The sequence below is a fragment of the Chrysoperla carnea genome, chromosome 5, assembly GCF_905475395.1.
Source record: "Chrysoperla carnea chromosome 5, inChrCarn1.1, whole genome shotgun sequence".
Taxonomy (NCBI): domain Eukaryota; kingdom Metazoa; phylum Arthropoda; class Insecta; order Neuroptera; family Chrysopidae; genus Chrysoperla; species Chrysoperla carnea.
This window is the reverse complement of record NC_058341.1, coordinates 66,160,738-66,178,516: the sequence shown is the minus strand read 5'-3', so window position 1 is coordinate 66,178,516 and position 17,779 is coordinate 66,160,738. Positions and strand designations below refer to the sequence as shown.

General features: G+C 31.2%; 1 protein-coding gene across 2 annotated transcripts; it reads left to right on the top strand.

The window, feature by feature from the left end:
• The first annotated feature begins 1,650 nt into the window (after positions 1 to 1,650).
• LOC123300844 lies at positions 1,651 to 17,533 on the top strand. 2 transcript variants are annotated; one of them, XM_044883495.1, is made up of 7 exons: positions 1,651 to 1,801; positions 1,887 to 2,090; positions 4,059 to 4,273; positions 4,424 to 4,489; positions 12,590 to 13,530; positions 15,694 to 15,949; positions 17,258 to 17,533. In XM_044883495.1, exons 1-7 carry the CDS (start codon positions 1,685 to 1,687, stop codon positions 17,493 to 17,495), a joined length of 2,037 nt encoding a protein of 678 aa, XP_044739430.1. In that variant the 5' UTR covers positions 1,651 to 1,684; the 3' UTR covers positions 17,496 to 17,533. The 2 variants fall into 2 exon arrangements, with proteins under 2 accessions (XP_044739430.1, XP_044739428.1); XM_044883493.1 differs by having other exon boundaries at positions 15,664 to 15,949.
• Positions 17,534 to 17,779: the final 246 nt, after the last annotated feature.

Below are 17,779 nucleotides of genomic sequence, written 5' to 3'. Positions count from 1 at the left end.
TGTATTGATCAGTCCTAGTCTAAATTACTAAACGCAACTGTACCGAAAGTGGCAGAAAATACATACATCATCCTCAATCGAAAATTACAGTGAAGATTATCATATTAATGCATAAAAAATTTTGAAGTGTTATATGCGGGTGAAATTTATGTTGTAGGGATTAAAATGCCACACATTCACAAGTGAAAGTGTTATTAATGTGACATGAAATTCATGGATTAATGGAAAATATTTTAGCAGCATTAAGGCAAAAATTAATTTTTTATTAATCATAATATGCCTCTGTAGATTAGTTATATATAGGGCAGCATAATAAAATCTTTTTATATAAAATAAGCGAGCTTCTTTAAGAAAATTGCATATACAGTAGAATCTCGATAACTTAAACCTCGGTAACATAAAAACCTCTGTTACTTCAAAAAATACTATGTTCCCTTCCCATCAGAGCCCAAAACCTTTATAACTTACAATACGCAACCTCTATAACTTAAATAAATAATCTCTGTATAGGCCCTCAAAACTACATAGAAACATGTACATACCTCTATATATTAACTAGGGTACATAGAAACATGTACATTCCTCTATATTAACCTTTACCTAACATAGACCCTTGATAATTTAAAACCTCTATAACTTAAAATATTTTGCGTTTCCCTTGGACTTTAACTTATCGAGATTCTACTGTATAATTTTTCAGTTGTAACTTCAGAGGGGGTGTTGACAACTATCGTAAAATGCTTCCATATAGTTATTTAAAACAAACTGAAGATGACTGTAACTTTTTTTCACTTGTTTATCACCTAAAACAAGTTGTTTTACGGAGGGCGCACAATTTTTTGACTGTTGTCACCAGAGAATACATCGGTAAAATTTACTGATATAGTCTCTGGTTGTCACTGTTTGATGGTTTGACCCTAAGTTTGAGAGCTAAGTTAGGAATAAAACTTAACAACGTCATATCGTAAAAAGCTAAACATAATTCAACATCATTAGTAGTTCATTTTGATGGTTATCAATATTCTTTTTTTAATAAACTTCCAATCGTTATATCAAAGAATTCTGTTCTCTAATAATAATAACAAATGTGTAGTTTTCATTCAATTCATATCAGCGCACAAACCACATTTAAATTTTCGCGCCATTTTTACCTCGGATACCCCAACAAAATGGCTTGAAACAGGCATACTCCGCTCAATGCGGAAAGGATAGGAGTCCCCACCCAATCTATTAATAAAGATCAGTGATAAAAATACACTTTTTATACGCGTTTAGTTTTGGCTCTTATTAAGAAATGTTTTATTCCAGAATTTTAAAAAAATAAAATGCTCTTCTTTTATGTTTTCCCATAAAAATAGTGTCTCTTGTCACACGGAAAGAAAGCCCTTATTCTGCATTATGATTTACAAAATCAACCCTCTAGTGCTAAAAAGAATTTTATATGGATACGAAAAATTTAAATAAAACTAGATGTTTATAATCTCGATAATTTGTTGATATGAATGAACAAAAAAGTAATAAAATACTCATTAAAAGTATTGATATTTTGCTACCCCCACTTGTTTGACAGGTAGAGGTAGGTACTAGCACTAGGTAGTAACCTTGACATGACAGATAAATATTGAAATGTCAAAATGAATATAGGGTACTTATAGTGTTAATTTTCTTGTTTTTTTAACAAAAAATGTCTGAAAATGGTTTCGATCCTGTAAATGAAACTATTGATCCGCGTGTGCAAATTGAATTAGAACGATTAAATAGTGCAACAGATGCAATAAACAGATTGGAAGTTGATTTAGATGTAAGTTAACAGTAACAGTAAAAATTAGGTTAATGGGCTATTTGGTTAAATTATCCTAAAATACCACCCTTTAATGATATTACAGGGGGCGCGTGATGTGTTTCGATCATTGTTATGTGACAGTGCTGCACGTTTGGATGCACTTTCACGTAAATTAGGCTCGTGTATTGAAAAAGCCAGACCATATTATGAAGCTAGAATACGTGCCAGTGAAGCAGCACGAGAGGCGCAAGATGCTGCTGTACAATATGAACGTGCGAATAGCGCTCATAGTGCTGCTAGAGAAATGGTAAAGTATACACTATTAATTTTTTAGATGTTTTAACGAGTTTTGTACGTCGTGGTTTGTGTTAAATCGAAGTCCAGCGAAAGTATCTCAACAAATAACGTGGAATTTACATTTCGATTCTAATAATTGAAAAATACTATTTCTTATGATTTTGATAAAAAGTCTCCACGGACCTAAACCTTGAATATAAACCGATTTCAAGAGATTGCGCTTTGAAGTTCGAGAATGGACAATTTTGTATCAATTTTTTGTGTGTGTCAATAATTGTATTTGATGTACATTTAAGACAGTGAATTATTAAGACAGATTACACGGAGTCAGCTCAGAAAATCATGCAATTTAATTTTTTTGACATAAAAACGTAAACGAAGTATTTATGGTCCAAACTGTGCTCTAAGTGATATTTTGGTTCGCTGATTACAAATCATAGAATCCGCGTAATCGGACGTCGGATTCGTATTCAGCGGCCAAAAATACCTTCTAGAGTAAAGTTTGGTCAATAAATACCTATTCGCTCCGAGCGTGAATTTCGTTTCCATGACAACGATACACTACTTTAATTATAGAATTAATGGATGCATTTATAATTGTGTGGATTGCATTGAAAACTTACATTTAAAATTTAATATTCTTGTTTCACAAATTTAAATAAATAATTACGATAATTAACATTTGAAAAATAATATTTGTACAATTTGATTTCTTATTTTCACAATTTTTAATGCATTAAGTTTAATTAATTAGTGTTTTTCAATCATTTTAATTTGACAGTTTCTATATCATTAACATGTAAATAATTGCAAATTAGTCATAACAGCCCACTTTATCTCCAAAATTTTTCACTTAAAGCGCTGGCATCGATTTTATTATCCCCACCATGACTACGCACACAACGAATTGTTCAAAACAGTGAAATTATTGACAAAAAATGCCACGGTTTTTGGAAAAGTAAATACGTTGACGTCATACTCGTAGTCAGGGACCAAAAATAAATCCTAGATAACAGTTTGAACGATAAAAAGTTTTCCGTTTTTGTGCCAAAAAGTGGAATCTCGGATAAAAATGGCACGCCTTTTGGAATAAGTGAAAGAATTTGTGTATTCTGAAATTTGAATCGTATTCTTCGACCAAAAATACCTACTAGATGACAATTATAGGCCAAAATATGCGTTTGAAAAAAATTTGGGCTACATATATGCCCCCCACAGAGATCCCAAACCCCTTTATGAATAGGTTAAGTTAGCTGAATGTTCCTTGGAGCCTATGTTAAGTTTCATTAAAATCGTTGCTGTTTCCCCACTTTCGACACTTTTATCCGGCTTACTCATTGTATTTTACAGAATCCTTGAGGAGTGTAACGTATATATTTTCTTCAAAAATTTTCTTAATTTACTAATTTTAAATTAAACAAAAAAATGACTCGACCGAATGTTATGTAATTCTTTTCGGAACATATTGCCGTTAATACGCTTCGATCGACACGTAAACGAAGTCGATATCACAAGGTAGTGCAAACAAAATCAAGCTATAATAATTGATAGCATGCAATTCACAACGGCCGAATGGGCTGAATGGGTTACATAAAAATGAAAAAAAAATAGAACATAAACGTGTTTTCAAAATGCATGTCGATGAAGCGCCTCGTATGTCCAAGGGTGGTAAATTTTGGGTAAATGTTGAATTATCACATGGCAGGCTACAAAGTTACAAAGACAGGCAATATAATTTTACGAAAAAACACTAAAATTTTTTATAAAAGGCCTCTATCTTTCATATTTTAGGATTAATTATCAATTCTTAAAAAGGCATGCAGTAGAAAATGAGAGAAGGTTTTCTAACATCATCACCCGGTCTATTAAAAAAGGCATCCTGTATATTCTAAAAATCATGTATAACGCGAAAATTTATGAATTTTTTCAGGATTTTTTCTGTAACATTAATATATTACAAAATGATTCATTATTCTAGGTGTATCTAGCAGAACAAGGATTGGGTGGTAAATGTACATTAGATCCAGCATGGCAAGAGATGTTAAATCATGCCACACAACGTGTAAATGAAGCTGAAACAGCTCGTGCCCAAGCTGCTGCACAACATTGTCGTGCTGGTAAACGTTTAGAAGAGACATCTGTTATTGCACAAAAATTACAACGTGAACTTAGAAAATCAATCGCAAAGAGCAGGTTTGATTATACATTCACAAGAGTTGCACTCAAATGAAACAAAAAGCATGGTATTTTTTTTCACATTTTAATGTCAGTCCAGCATGTGATGAAAAGTAAACTGTTTTTTTATTTAATTTCAGTTTTGTTTTTCTTTTTCTATATTTTTAGTTTATCGGCACGACGTAATTTAATGTTGATTAAGATCACGGCATACCAACATAATTTGCTATTGTTGTAAGTAAATCACTTTTAAGCTATTTTGAAGTTAATTACTGTTTTGACCAAATGTGGATTCAGAAAATTACTTTGGAGGAGTTCGTATAAACTTTTCATAAGTGTTTTTGAGTAATTAATAATTGTATGTGTTATTCTTCATGACCAAAATCGCTCAGTGAACGTTTTAGATCTTTGGTTTGGTTATTTTTTTTAAATATACATTTGTTAACTGCTGAAATTAAATATCATTTTCTTCCCTTGTATGATGCAATTTTTTCAACCATTGAGGTCGTTTGAACTTTAAAGCCTTTTTACTTATGAAATTTGAGATAGTAAAATTCCAATTGAATTATTACTTTTTAATATAAATATTATCAAAGATAATAATACTTGCATAAAGAAATCCATAAAATAGTCATTCTTAGGGAGTCTTCAATGCAGCTCCGATTTTGATGATTTTTTTTAATGATTCTTTTTGTATATTATTTAAAATCAGAAACATTTCAGAGCTGGAAAATTATCTGAAAGGGGAAAGGCAATGTCCCGACTGGTATATCAAGATCCAACCTAAATCGTTAACAGTAGAAGTTTGCCAATTGGAATAATAGGAAATAATTCAGAGGTTTAACCCTCGAATACTGTACTAATGATTAAAAATGCTATTTTGGGTTGGAGTTCCTTTATTTAAACAATAACCTTAACTTTTGTTTGTTCCAATACTCCTTGTTGCATTTAAACACAATACTGTCTATGGAATCTAAGGCATGTAATCCATTCACTAGTTACTTAAAAAAGTAGTCTCCCTTATTTTTGGAAGAGGTCATTGTTCCTATTGCCTCTGAATCCACGTTTGAATTCAAAAGTTATATTTAACATATGTGCATTCGGAAAAAAAGGATTTGCGTTTTTATAAATGGCCCAAGTGTTTAATTAATCGAAAGATCAAAACTGTAATTTTCTTCAATTGATCATATTTTTTAAGTTCACTGTACTAAATTTTCATTTTTCTTACTTAATTTTTTCGATAATATACTTCTAAGTAGAGATCAGCTTGATAGTACTCTCTGATTTAAATAGAATTGATAGTTTAAACATTAATAATAAAAATCAGGCTTAATTCGATAAAGCTTTGTATATTGCCAGAAGTAAACCATCAACATATTTTCGAATTGTAGAAAAATCTATGATATACTCTGCGTCACAAAATGTGCACAGTTTTACCATTCTAAGTGATATATATTACTGTATGATATGTTAAAGCTATATCACTTAGAATGGTTAAATCTGTGCACATTTTGTGACGCAGAGTTTACCTAGACTAGTAAGCGAGTCGAATAAACTTTTTTCCGCCAGAAAATTGAAAGGGCCAGTTATAAGTTTCACCGCTTTGTTTGTGTGTGTGTCTACCTGTCAGTGGCATCTTAGCTCCTAAACGTATGTACCGATTTTGATTTATTTTTGTTTGAAAGGTAATGTAATAGAGTGTTCTTACCTATGTTTCAAGAAAATCGGTTCAGTTTGTAGAGAGCAACAAGAACAAAAACGGCATTTTAGAAATTTTTTAAATTTCACTTGTTTATATAACAAAAATACTATGAATACGATGGTAACAAAAAAAAAAATGTTTATAAAACCACGGCTTTACTGATAGGCTAGGGCCCATTCAATAGGGATTCATTGTTAAAAATTATATTTTTAAGCGACAATTTTCATTGTTTCGACTTTTTTAGAGAAATAGTATGGACAAAAAAATAGGAAACAAAAAATGAAGATTTTAACAAATTAAGAATAGTAAGCGACCTTTTATTTTATTTGGATCAAAAATTATTTTCTGATTTTTTTCACAGCAAAATGTCGTATAGATATTCTATTTCGGTCAAATTGCTGTGTTTTGTTCATAGAATTATTCTTATATTTAATTTTTTTATATTTATTTTTATTTTCCTCCCCTCAGATCGCTGAAAATGTAAGTACTAATAAAGAAATGAAATATCGCGGCTCAAAAAATTCGTTCAAGATGCAACACCCGGCAAATGAAAGATAAAAAAATAAGGAAAATTTTTAGCCAAGGTTTACCTAATTTTGCAGTCTCAATTGTTTATTAATTAATTATTTAAAAAAAATATTGCATTAACATAAAGCTATGATATTAAAGTGACTAGTTTTAAATTTACGGAAAAATTCATGGATTTTCATAGTTTTTTTTTCTTTTATTACATTAATTAATGAACGTGATTAAAGGATTTTTTGTTGTTGTTGACAAAACAATGAAAATTGTCGCTAAAAATATAATTTTTAATAATGAAACCGTTATTTTACCATTATTGTAGTCAGTGTATTTTTTGGTATGAAAATAGTCAATAAGAAACTTGTCTCTTCAATTTTCTGACGGAAATTGATGATTTTGACTTCAATACGACTCGCATATAGCATTACCTATTTAACATTGAGTTTTTACTCAACATCAATTAGATAAAAAAAAATAGGTTGCGGTCGCGGGACCGCAGTTTGAACGAAGTTCAATCTGTTCAATCTGCAGAAATCTGTTCAATCTGTAGTGTCAAGTAGGCAGGGCTCCAAGTCGCACATAATTATAGTATACGATTTTTGCCATTTTTGTACTTTTTACATCCAAAACAAACTATGGATACTTATGCATATGTATCCATAACTATTTTTGGATATAAATGTACAAAAATTCAAAGTTCTTGTACTATAATAAATAAAAATAATACAAAGTAGGATAACATGTCGTGGTTGCCATGGATATGGTATACACACACACACACACATAAAGCATATGTCATTTTGTTACGTGACGATTTTAGCCAATTGGCTTCCCATGCTGCGTTAAGGATCTTCGTTCCAAAAAAAAAAAAAAATCGGTAACAAAATGGAAAAATATGATTTGGATACAAAAATTTGTGATATCAATATAAATATACTTTATACAGAGTGATCTAGTATCAACATCAGGAATTCATCAAATGGACGGTAACTCTAAAATAACGATAATTTCTAAAAAAGTTTTTCTAAATTTTGCACATTTTACACTAAACATGTTGTATTGAATAACGTTATTATATTTGCAATAAAGTCAGTGACGCTAGGGACTTTCTCAAAATGGGGTGATGGCACACTCATATCTCTAAAGCTTTTCGTACTTTATTACCATAAGCCTTAAATCATAAAGGATCCTTATCTTATTCTGTCAAATTCCCAATTTTCCTAAGTAGATATTTTAGTAATAATCACAAAAACATACTTTTTATACCATGTATATATGCAGTGCTGGATTTACACTAGGGTCAGTCGGGGCTAGTGCCCAGGGCGGCAAATTTTCTAGGGCGGCAAAATTTTGTGAAAACTATTAAAATAAAATTAATTTATTTCCATAAAGGTTTGAACAAATAAAATTTGATACTTTTTTTTTTCTGAAATTGATAAATTAATATAAGTAGTTTTTTTTGAAGAATTAAAAAAATTTTTTTTTCTCATGTTTATTGAGAACTCTAGACATAAAGCTGAAGATTTGCTAGTTGCTGTATTATCTGTTCTTCAGTTTTTTTATCTTGATCTCTCAGATTGTCGAAGTCAGTCATATGATAACGCGAATAATGTATCAGGGATTTATTCGGGCTTACAGGCAAGAATTCATGAAATTATATCTTGCAGAACATGCTTCTTGTGCTGCTCATTCTATGAATTTAGTTGGAGTTGAATGCGCCCCAGTTGCAGTAGAATGCGCCCCAGAAGCTGCGTCATTCTTTCATACAGTACAAACTTTATACAACTTTTTTACTGCATCGATGCATCGCTGGGAAGTTTTACAGTCTCATACTGAAAAAAGAATGGCGTTAAAAACTTTATCTGCAACCAGATGGTCAGCTCGTTATGAACCGGCTCTTTTTTCTGCAATTAATTAGTTATTCTAATTCTTAAAAAATAAGATATCAAAACTATTAAAATAAAATTTCGGTCATAGGGCGGCATTTTCTTCAGTGCCCCAGGGCGGCAGAAATTTAAATCCGGCCCTGTATATATGAAATATACATAGTATATTAAGTTTCGTCCCAAGTTTGTAACGCTTAAAAATAATGATGCTAGGAAAAAAATTTTGTCATATGTGTTCATAAAATCACCTAATTAGCCCATTTCCGGTTGTCCGTCCGTCCGTCTGTCTGTCAACTCGATAGCGTACTCAGGACGTAAAAAGTGAGGTAAAGTTCGTAAATGAGCATCATAGGTCAATTGGGTCTTGGGTCCGTAGGACCCATCTTGTAAACCGTTAGAGATAGAACAAAAGTTTAAATGTAAAAATTGTTCCTTATCAAAAATTAAACAACTTTTGTTTGAAACATTTTTTCGTAAACATCACTGTTTACCCGTGAGGGCGCCAATTAGGCGGAAATTTTATAATATGTACTATACTTGATTATCAGTTATGTATGTGTCACATGCTTGTATGTGTTATGTGATAAAGAAATCAACACTGACTATGCATGGTATTTCAACAATTAACTCAGTCAATTGTTTGTTTTCACTTGTTTTTCCAAATTTCATCATCTTGTATTTAGAAAAGGACTTTTTCTCGGTTATCTACCATTTGATGAAGTACTGCTGTGCCATTATTATATATAATATAAATTGGTATTTATTCGATTTTTGTAATTAATCAAATATCAATTTTTTTTTTTTTTTAATCGGAAAATGTAACAGAGGCGGAAAAAAGTATAAGTTAGAAATTCTTATAATGTTAGAAAACTAAAGTAGTGTATATGTCGCAGACAACTAGCGTAATTAGCCGTTCAATTCAAAGCGTAGCCTTTTTACTAAACGGCACAGTTTAACTAGCGGCCTGGACGATACAGCCTTGCAATCAAACAGCTGGTTAAATGACTTTGATCGATCACGTTTAACCACTTTCTCAGCTTAGTAATTTAAATTTAGTTCCCCTGTCTGTCACATGGTGCTAAAACCCACACTCTGTCAATATGACGTCGACAAGCAACAATATTTTTGGTGTATTTCACAGTTTGATTGCGTTTACGCAAAAAAAAGTTCAATGAGAGAGTGTAGTGACAAAAAGTTTGAGCCAAGTATGGTACTATTAAAATCTGGTTTTCACGGCAAGAGTTTCAGTACTCAGAGACAAATTATGTCGACGAAATTTCAGAAAGTCAAATTTCTTAGAGAGAGGTTGTGGCAATTCAATCAGTTTTTGGTAGCCAGATATTCCAAAAATGTAGTTGTAAATGCCAATGAAAGTTTAACTTGCGTTAGGTGGGACACATTTTAATTGCTTACATGTGTACTTTTTTATTGAGTTACGTTATTTGATAACAATTTCTAATGTCAGACATTTCATAGTTTTTTGTCAAAGGGCCGCTCAAATCAATCATTCTGCTAGTTGAATGGCGCCGTTTAGTAAAAAGGCTAGGCTGTAAGCTGAACGGCTAATAAAGCTAGTTGGCGGCGACATATATAATGAATGCATTAACAAATTTTTTTTGTATTAGCTCTAAAATACTATAATGAATTATTTACTATTATAATCTTTAAATTTCGTTTCTAATCATTTAGAGAGAAAATTAATATGTTAGACAATCAGCTAGTGACAGAAAATAATACTCAATTTTTTATAGTCTGCCAATGATAGGGGATATATATACAGACACAAGCAATAGAAAAATCTATACAATAACAGGCATAACGAATTAATTTATAGTGACGCACATGCATAACGCAAAAATTAACAAAGAGAACAACTTTTTACAGTTTGCCATTCAATTGAATTAAAGGCAACACTAAAAAAGGACAGTACACTAAAAATTTATAAATCTATCAATAAATTTTTAGTGTATTGAACAGTCTTGCCTTTTATTTAAATGAATGGCAGACGAAAGGTGATCTGTTTTTTTTTTTTTTTTTTTTTTTTTTTTACATTTTCCTGTTGCTTGTGGCTGTATATATGTCCCCTATCATTGGTAGACTGTAAAAAATTGATGATTTTTTCTGTCACTAGCTGATAGTCTATGTATTTTAAATGGTCTTAGTATTTTTCTGTCTTTTTGTAGAATTTTTAAGTTTTCGCATAATTTTTCCAGTATTTTAGATTACCTAGCCTAAGCGGTGACCAAAATTTACTATACTGTCTAATTATCTTCTGACGTGCGACTACGATTAAATAGAAAATCAATTTTTTGTTACAATAAATTAAAAAAGATAATCCAAAATATTGACTATGTATAATTTAGTCAATATTTATATAAATAAAACGTATACCATCTCCGATACACTATTTTGTTCTCAAAACTTACAGATTTAAATTAAATCGAAACAATGTCTGTTTCTCGGTCTGCCGACATCAGAAATTAAGTTTCGTATGTTTTCTGCAAATTCAATATCTGATTCAGTTTGTTCAAATTATATACTTCGCCAGCAAAATATAAATAATATTAAATTAAAAATTTAAAGAAACCTAGACAATTGCGATGTCTTCTTGTAACTCTCTCCAAACTAAACCGATTTTATTGAAACACAGCTAAGAATTCTCTCGATTAGATTACCTTTCAAGCAAACAAAAAATCAAAATCGGTTTATCAGTTTAGGAGCTACGATGCTACAGACAGACATACAGATACACAGATAGACACGTTAAACTTATAATAACATCCTTCTTTTTAGTGAGGGGTTAAAAAAACAAAAAAAGTCGTTTTTGGACGAATATATACTTTTATCTTGAAAAATCAGTTATCTGCCAAAAAACAGCTTTGAACGCGAGTTTGGAGGTCAAAAAGTTTTCCCACTTTATTATTAGTGCTTAAACGCGTAAAATTACCTTTAAATTTTATTGTATTTTAAATATTTAGTCTAAACTTTTAGAAAGCAATAGGTCAGCTGGTATGTTATATTTTGGTCATAAGCTTTGACTAGATTGTTAAACTGCGCTTTCAAATGTAAATATTTTGATTTGAAGAATGTTTCTTGACTTGGAAAACTGTATAAAATTTTAAATTTTAGATTTTTAAATCATTTCCTGAAATTTAGGTAATGATTTTGCGACACCAAAATACTGAGCTGACCTCTACTGATTTAAATATGAAATGACGAGGAGGGTGTAAACATTATCTTGGAACATATATTTAAATGCTATAAAAGGACTTACTAACTAGAGTTGTGAATGATGCGAAATATAATATATGCTCTATGGTTTATTTGTTTGCTTATACTATGGAGATGTTTATACCCTTTTCAACCGCCATTACATATTAATTCATTCAAATAAAATTTAAACGCTGCATCAAATCAGATATTTTTAATATGTTGTTTGTAATGTACAGGCAATGATGCTAAATCCAAGTTTTCGACCTCGAAAGACGACTGGGTCATTCTCTAAAATAAACATAATTTTGACCTTATTTTAGTTTTTGTGGATTAATTTTTAAAGAAGGTTAAATTTGCAACAATTTGAGGAGAGAACAATTTTTATAGGACCTATAGTTTCGGAGATACAGCATCTCAAAATTTGGTCATTGTCATATCTTAAGTAGCACTTGCAGGGTTAAGACAAATCGATTGACGCCAGAATCATCAAAATCGGCCCTCGTATTTGGTCCTTAGTGTGCCACATAGGAATACTCATACATTCTTCAATATGGTGTATGATGCTCGCCATATTTTCATTTCTGTCATATCTTCAGTAGCATCCTCGAGGTTAAGACAAATCGATTGGCCGCTATTGTCTCGCATGTAAGGAATAAAACATATATAGACTGATAAACACATTACCACTCCTTTGCGTCACGCAGTCGGGTAAAAATATCTAAAAATCGGACATCTGACAAACTATCGGTCCTATAAAAACCGTTCTGCCCTCAAATTGTTGCAAATTTAACCTATTTTAAAAATGAATCCACAATCTTTGATGAAAAACCAGTCCTTCTGGGTAAAAATCCAAAAAAATTAAAAAAGATCAATTTAGCTTTATTTTTGAGAAAACAAAAATACCTGATTTCATACAGCGGTCACCACTTTTTCATGTTTAATTTGTCTGAATTATATAGTTACTTGGAGTCGCGAATTAAAATTACATAATTAATTGAACAAAAATTTTAGGCCATATTTTGAAATGAAAGCTCAATTTAATCAACACTTAGATTTACAAAAAATCAAAGTACAGACATTAGAGAAACAAGTATGCAACGCAAAGTTAACTTATGCCGAAGCTTTACGTCATTTAGAACAAATATCAGATGAAATTCATCGAAATCGAAAAAAATCAAAAGCAAATGTATATCATGAAATTGATTTTAAACAAAAAGCAACTGCACAAAATTATAAATTTGATAAATTTACCAACGATGCCAACAACAAAAATCGATCAAATCGATATTCAGATCCAATTGGTTCGTTCCCAGATTATCCATATGTACAAGAACCATCGTCAGGCACATCCGTATTTTACAATCAAACATACATTCCAGAATCACAAAGTATTGAAAAAGGTTTTCAATTTGATAAAAACTTACAGAGAACTCAAAGAGATATTGAAAAATTGGATGAATTTAAAACACTTCCATCGAACATATCACCAAAGTCATCACCAATTAAAGTTAAAAACTACCCCGAAGAAGTTACTGGTTATTGTAATTTACCAAATTCGTTAAATGTTAAAAAAACATGGAATGCGGATGATGAATCATTGCAACGTGGTGGAGGAGGAATTCCAAAAAGTTTAACTAATGAATGGACTGAAATTAATTTAGATTCATCTAGTCCAGAAGATTTAGCATCCGATTCTAAAAATGATATTCCATATGAACGATTTGATGTATCGCCTCCACAACATGAACCTGAAAAAGTTATTCAAACGAATAATACACCCAAAAAACGATTGCTGACAAAACAAATGACATTGCCTGCAACATCGTCTTCGTCGTCGGCGGAAGGACGTAATAGTAGTTCATTTAAATCAAAAATGAAACTGGATTCAAACATATCAAATTGGATTTCAAGATCCTCAGCTAAAAATGAAGATTCTTCCGTTTATAACTCTAGTAAGCGCTTTATTATTTCTGTTAAATAGCAGGGTAGTTGACGATTTATGTTATGCATTTTATTGAATTGTGATTTTTGTCTATTCATGTTTTTGAACACATGAAAATTTCCAATCCTCTAACTTAATTTTGTAAGACTATGGATGTACCTAAAGTTATATTTCAATATGAAAAGGGGTTAAGAGTCCCCTTTCCTGGTAAGTTTGCACGTCCAAAGTCTTTTTTAATAAGACACTTATTTAATCTTAATTTTCAGTCCAAAATTTAGATTCGTTTATACAGAATGCCGCTAAAACGCATATAGTTTAGCTCAAAATAAACCGATTTAGCTCAACATGCCCTATTAAAAGTTGTTCCGTTTTGGCGATATACGCTCTTGAAGTTACAATTTTTTCTTATTGACTTTAGACCTTATAAGTAATATCAATTCACGGGCGTAAATATAAGGTTTTTGGTGCCACCAAATTTTTACGCCCATGGTGATAAAAGATTTTAAGTTTCGAATTTAGATCAAGTTAACTGTTACAAGAAAAGGTGCTCTGTATAAACATCGATTATTCTCACGGTTATTCAAAATTTGCAATTTTAATCTTTGTTAAAAGCAAGATTGAGATCAAAATTAAGTTTCAAATAATTACTTACATTTGCTTCAAATATTAAAAAAAAATAAAATTAAGACTTAAACTACATTAATTATTCAGATCGGCGCTTTCTTTATGAATTTAAATATGATTTTAAAAAAAATAATCCAATGGATTTGAATCAGTTGAACATGGTAGCAAATTTTCGGGTGCCGGGTCACAAATATCATAAAGAAAGCGCCGATATTGTTTTATGCCGATTAAGTCTTATTTTTATCAAATGTAAATAATTTTTCGAAACTTAATTTTTGTCTCAATCTTGCTGTTACCAAAGATTAAAATTGCAAATTTTGAGTAAACCATGAAAATAATCGATATTTGTGAAGAGCACCTTTTTCGTAGTAAACAGTTAACTTCATCTAAATTCCATACTTAAAATCTTTTACCTCCATGGGCGTAAAAATTTGCACGTACGTATGTGCGTTCGTGGTCATTTTTTCCTGAACGATACCGCGTGAAGAGAAATGATATCGACTTCGTTAAGATGTCGGCCGAAGCGTTTTAATAGAAATATAATCCGAAAAGAATTTCATTAAATTCGGGCGAGTCGGTCGTATTATTTACTTTTAATGTGTTTATCAGTCTATATGTGCATGTGGGTTCCTATGTGGCAGATTAGAGACCAAACGTGTGAGCCGATTTTAAAGATTCATACGCCAATCGATTTGTCTTAACCTTGCGAGTGCTACTGAAGTTATGGCAGTAATGAAAATTCAATATGGCAACCAACAGACTACATATTGTGAAAAACAAAAAAATGAAAGTCGTCGAACTATGTCAAGAGTATTATTGAATAGCAATTAAATAAACAAATCGATTATAATTAATCATTAAAATCGGCTCAGGCGTTTCTAAAATTCTAACTAAAAAAGGTAAAAAAATTAAATAATTATAAAAATCAAAATACCCGACTGCGTTAAATATATACTGAAAATAAAAAATCAAGTCCGGCAGTTTACATAGTGACTTTAAAAATGTACACCGGCTCAAGTCTTCTCAATAATAGGTTGCGACTGTTAAGTTGCTATGTAAACTGCTGTTATTATTTTTTCTTTTCGTTTTTCGTTTATATTTAACGCAGTCGGGTTTTTTGATTCTTAAAAAATTTTTTTATTTATTTTTTAATTATTTATTATGCTGGGAAGTTATTCGCGTCGATCCCATGGGTTGCACCAGACCCTTGCCACGGCTTGTTTCAAAATCTACATTTTCATTTCTACTTTTCAAAATTTAATGAACCCTCAACTTCTAGTTTGTTTGTGTTTCAAAGCGATAAGAGGTATTTTAATAAATTCAGTCAACTACTCTGCTCTCATCAATAAATTACATGCATGTCAAATCGGGTTAAAGTTTAAACTGCATGTTTAACAAAACAAAATTTATTATTTAGTTGAAATTTTAAAATAATTTCACGGAAATGGATGTATGTGCACTTGGTTTTGACATTCAAAATACATGTAATTTATAATTAAAAAATAATAATGTTTCATAGGTCGTCGCCAAAGTTTAGACAATATTCTAGGACCAACAAGTGAAAAAGTTAAAGAAATATTCTCACATGGTATCATGATGCTAAATATATCATCGTTAACTGAACGTCGTAATAGTGAGCCACGAACAACTGATAGTGTTGCTGCACAACAGACCAGTGGAGAGAATCCAACTAGTAAATCGAATAGTAATAAAAAAGTTCCAAGTCCGTTGGAGAAAACATTAACGTACCTGACTAGTAATACTGATGAGGATACAACTGGATCCGATACTGATAGTTTAGCAAGGTAAATTTTTATTCTTGTTTTATGTATTTTTGCACATTTAATATTTTTGCTTCTAAGCTAGTAAGTACGTAGATAAATTTACCTAACTGAAATAACCGAGGAGAAAAAAAGACGAAATCTCTAAATTTTGACCTACAGCAGATTTTGTTGAAAATTTTGAATTAAGCTTTCTTCACCCTATAGATCAAAATGATACATGGTTTTAGTGGTGCTTTTGCTCAGGGGGTGCTAACCACCCCTTCTAAGGCGTGGAAAAATAGATGTTGAAAATGGCAACGGAAATAGATAAAGCCATTTAAGTATATTTTGAAAAGTCAATACTTTTCGAATGATTGGCGGAGTATTTAACGTTAACTAACTAAAAAATTTGACGATTTTTGAAAAATGTATATCATGCACTTTTAAAAGCACTATAAAAAACCTTGAAAAGGAAAAAAGTTTCAAATCATTTGCACGAAAATTAGGTTATAATGAAAAGAAAGTTTCTCGTACCTTTTTTTTGTTTTATTCAGCACAAAAACGGATGATTTTACTACGGGAACTAAAACTAATACTTTCCAATTTACTTTATTCAGGTACTGACAACATGTTCAAAAAGTTCTAGCATTTTTCTATATATACAAATTTCGAAAAAACAAAAAAATTGTCTTTATCGTTAAATAACAATATATTAAAAAAATCAGAACTAGCCGTTTGTTCGTGATTTTAATGCAAAAATATTTTCACAATTTACGAGACTGTGACTCACCAAAATTGTCAAATTATATGTTTTTCGTGTTCCGTGAATTTTTACCTTCAAAATAAAAAAATTAGACCGCACTCGAATTACTACTACAGGTAACCTTCCTTATTTCCTTGCGTCACACTTAAATCGACAGATTATTGAAATATACACTTTTTAGCATATAATAATTAACCCACTATATCTTAATGTGGCGCGCTGCAATTTATTCAGTTATTGGTTTTTTTTACTAATCTGATCGTGTGCCCTACCCGCACCTCCCTATAGTAAGGGATTGTATTTGGTGGATGTACACAGGAAGGTGCAAGAGACCTGCTACATGTTAATCTGACGCTCTCGAGTTACTCCCCAAACCCCTTTCTTGCGCTTCCCCCTTCCCCTACCATAATACTTAAAAACCGGGAATTATCAGGAAGTTTTGGAATACTTTTTTTGTGTGTGGCCATCCTGTATCCCGATCGACTTTCATTTTTAATGTTTTTTTCGAAAACAACCCCAGAAATATTTTTCTGCAACCAGACTCGGCGTTCATGGCAAATCATAATATTTTTCTAAATTTTTTTTAGTTGTGATATGCTTACTGAAGAACAAATACAAAGTTTAATGTTAGATCGTGATATTGATTTGGTTTGTGAACAAATATTTGGAACACCAATATCAGAAGTGTGCCCCAAGTTTGCAACCACTACGACAGCTACTTCTACGACTACTGGTGCTAATCAAACTGCCATCGCAGCGCCTCCAGAAGCTTCCATAGATAGTACAGCAACTTTAACAACATCCTCCATTCAAAATACTAATTAAAAATTTTCAAAAAAAGTAATATCTCATTTTTATTGAATTTTTCATATACAGGGCTGTATTTATTTTTATTTGTTATTGGGAAAAAAGTACGTACGCTTTTTTTTTGTTTTAAAATTAGTAATCCTGAGTCTAAACCTGGTTCTGTGAGAATATTGACTTATGGAGAATTTTTCTTCAGATCCTCAGTGAGTATTTTCCACTCGGATATAAAGTTTCTATCAGTACATTTTTCGAATATGACATTATCAAATTGGAGATGAGTACTATATGCGTCACATGAATTT

What these genes read in the sequence shown, in the direction of transcription:
- LOC123300844 (XM_044883493.1), top strand. Translation starts at nt 1,685, where the DNA reads ATGTCTGAAAATGGTTTCGATCCTGTAAATGAAACTATTGATCCGCGT. An exon ending in GATTGGAAGTTGATTTAGAT is followed by an intron (nt 1,802 to 1,886) that starts GTAAGTTAACAG and finishes ATGATATTACAG; the next exon opens with GGGGCGCGTGATGTGTTTCG. An exon ending in TTCTTCCGTTTATAACTCTA is followed by an intron (nt 13,531 to 15,663) that starts GTAAGCGCTTTA and finishes AATGTTTCATAG; the next exon opens with GTCGTCGCCAAAGTTTAGAC.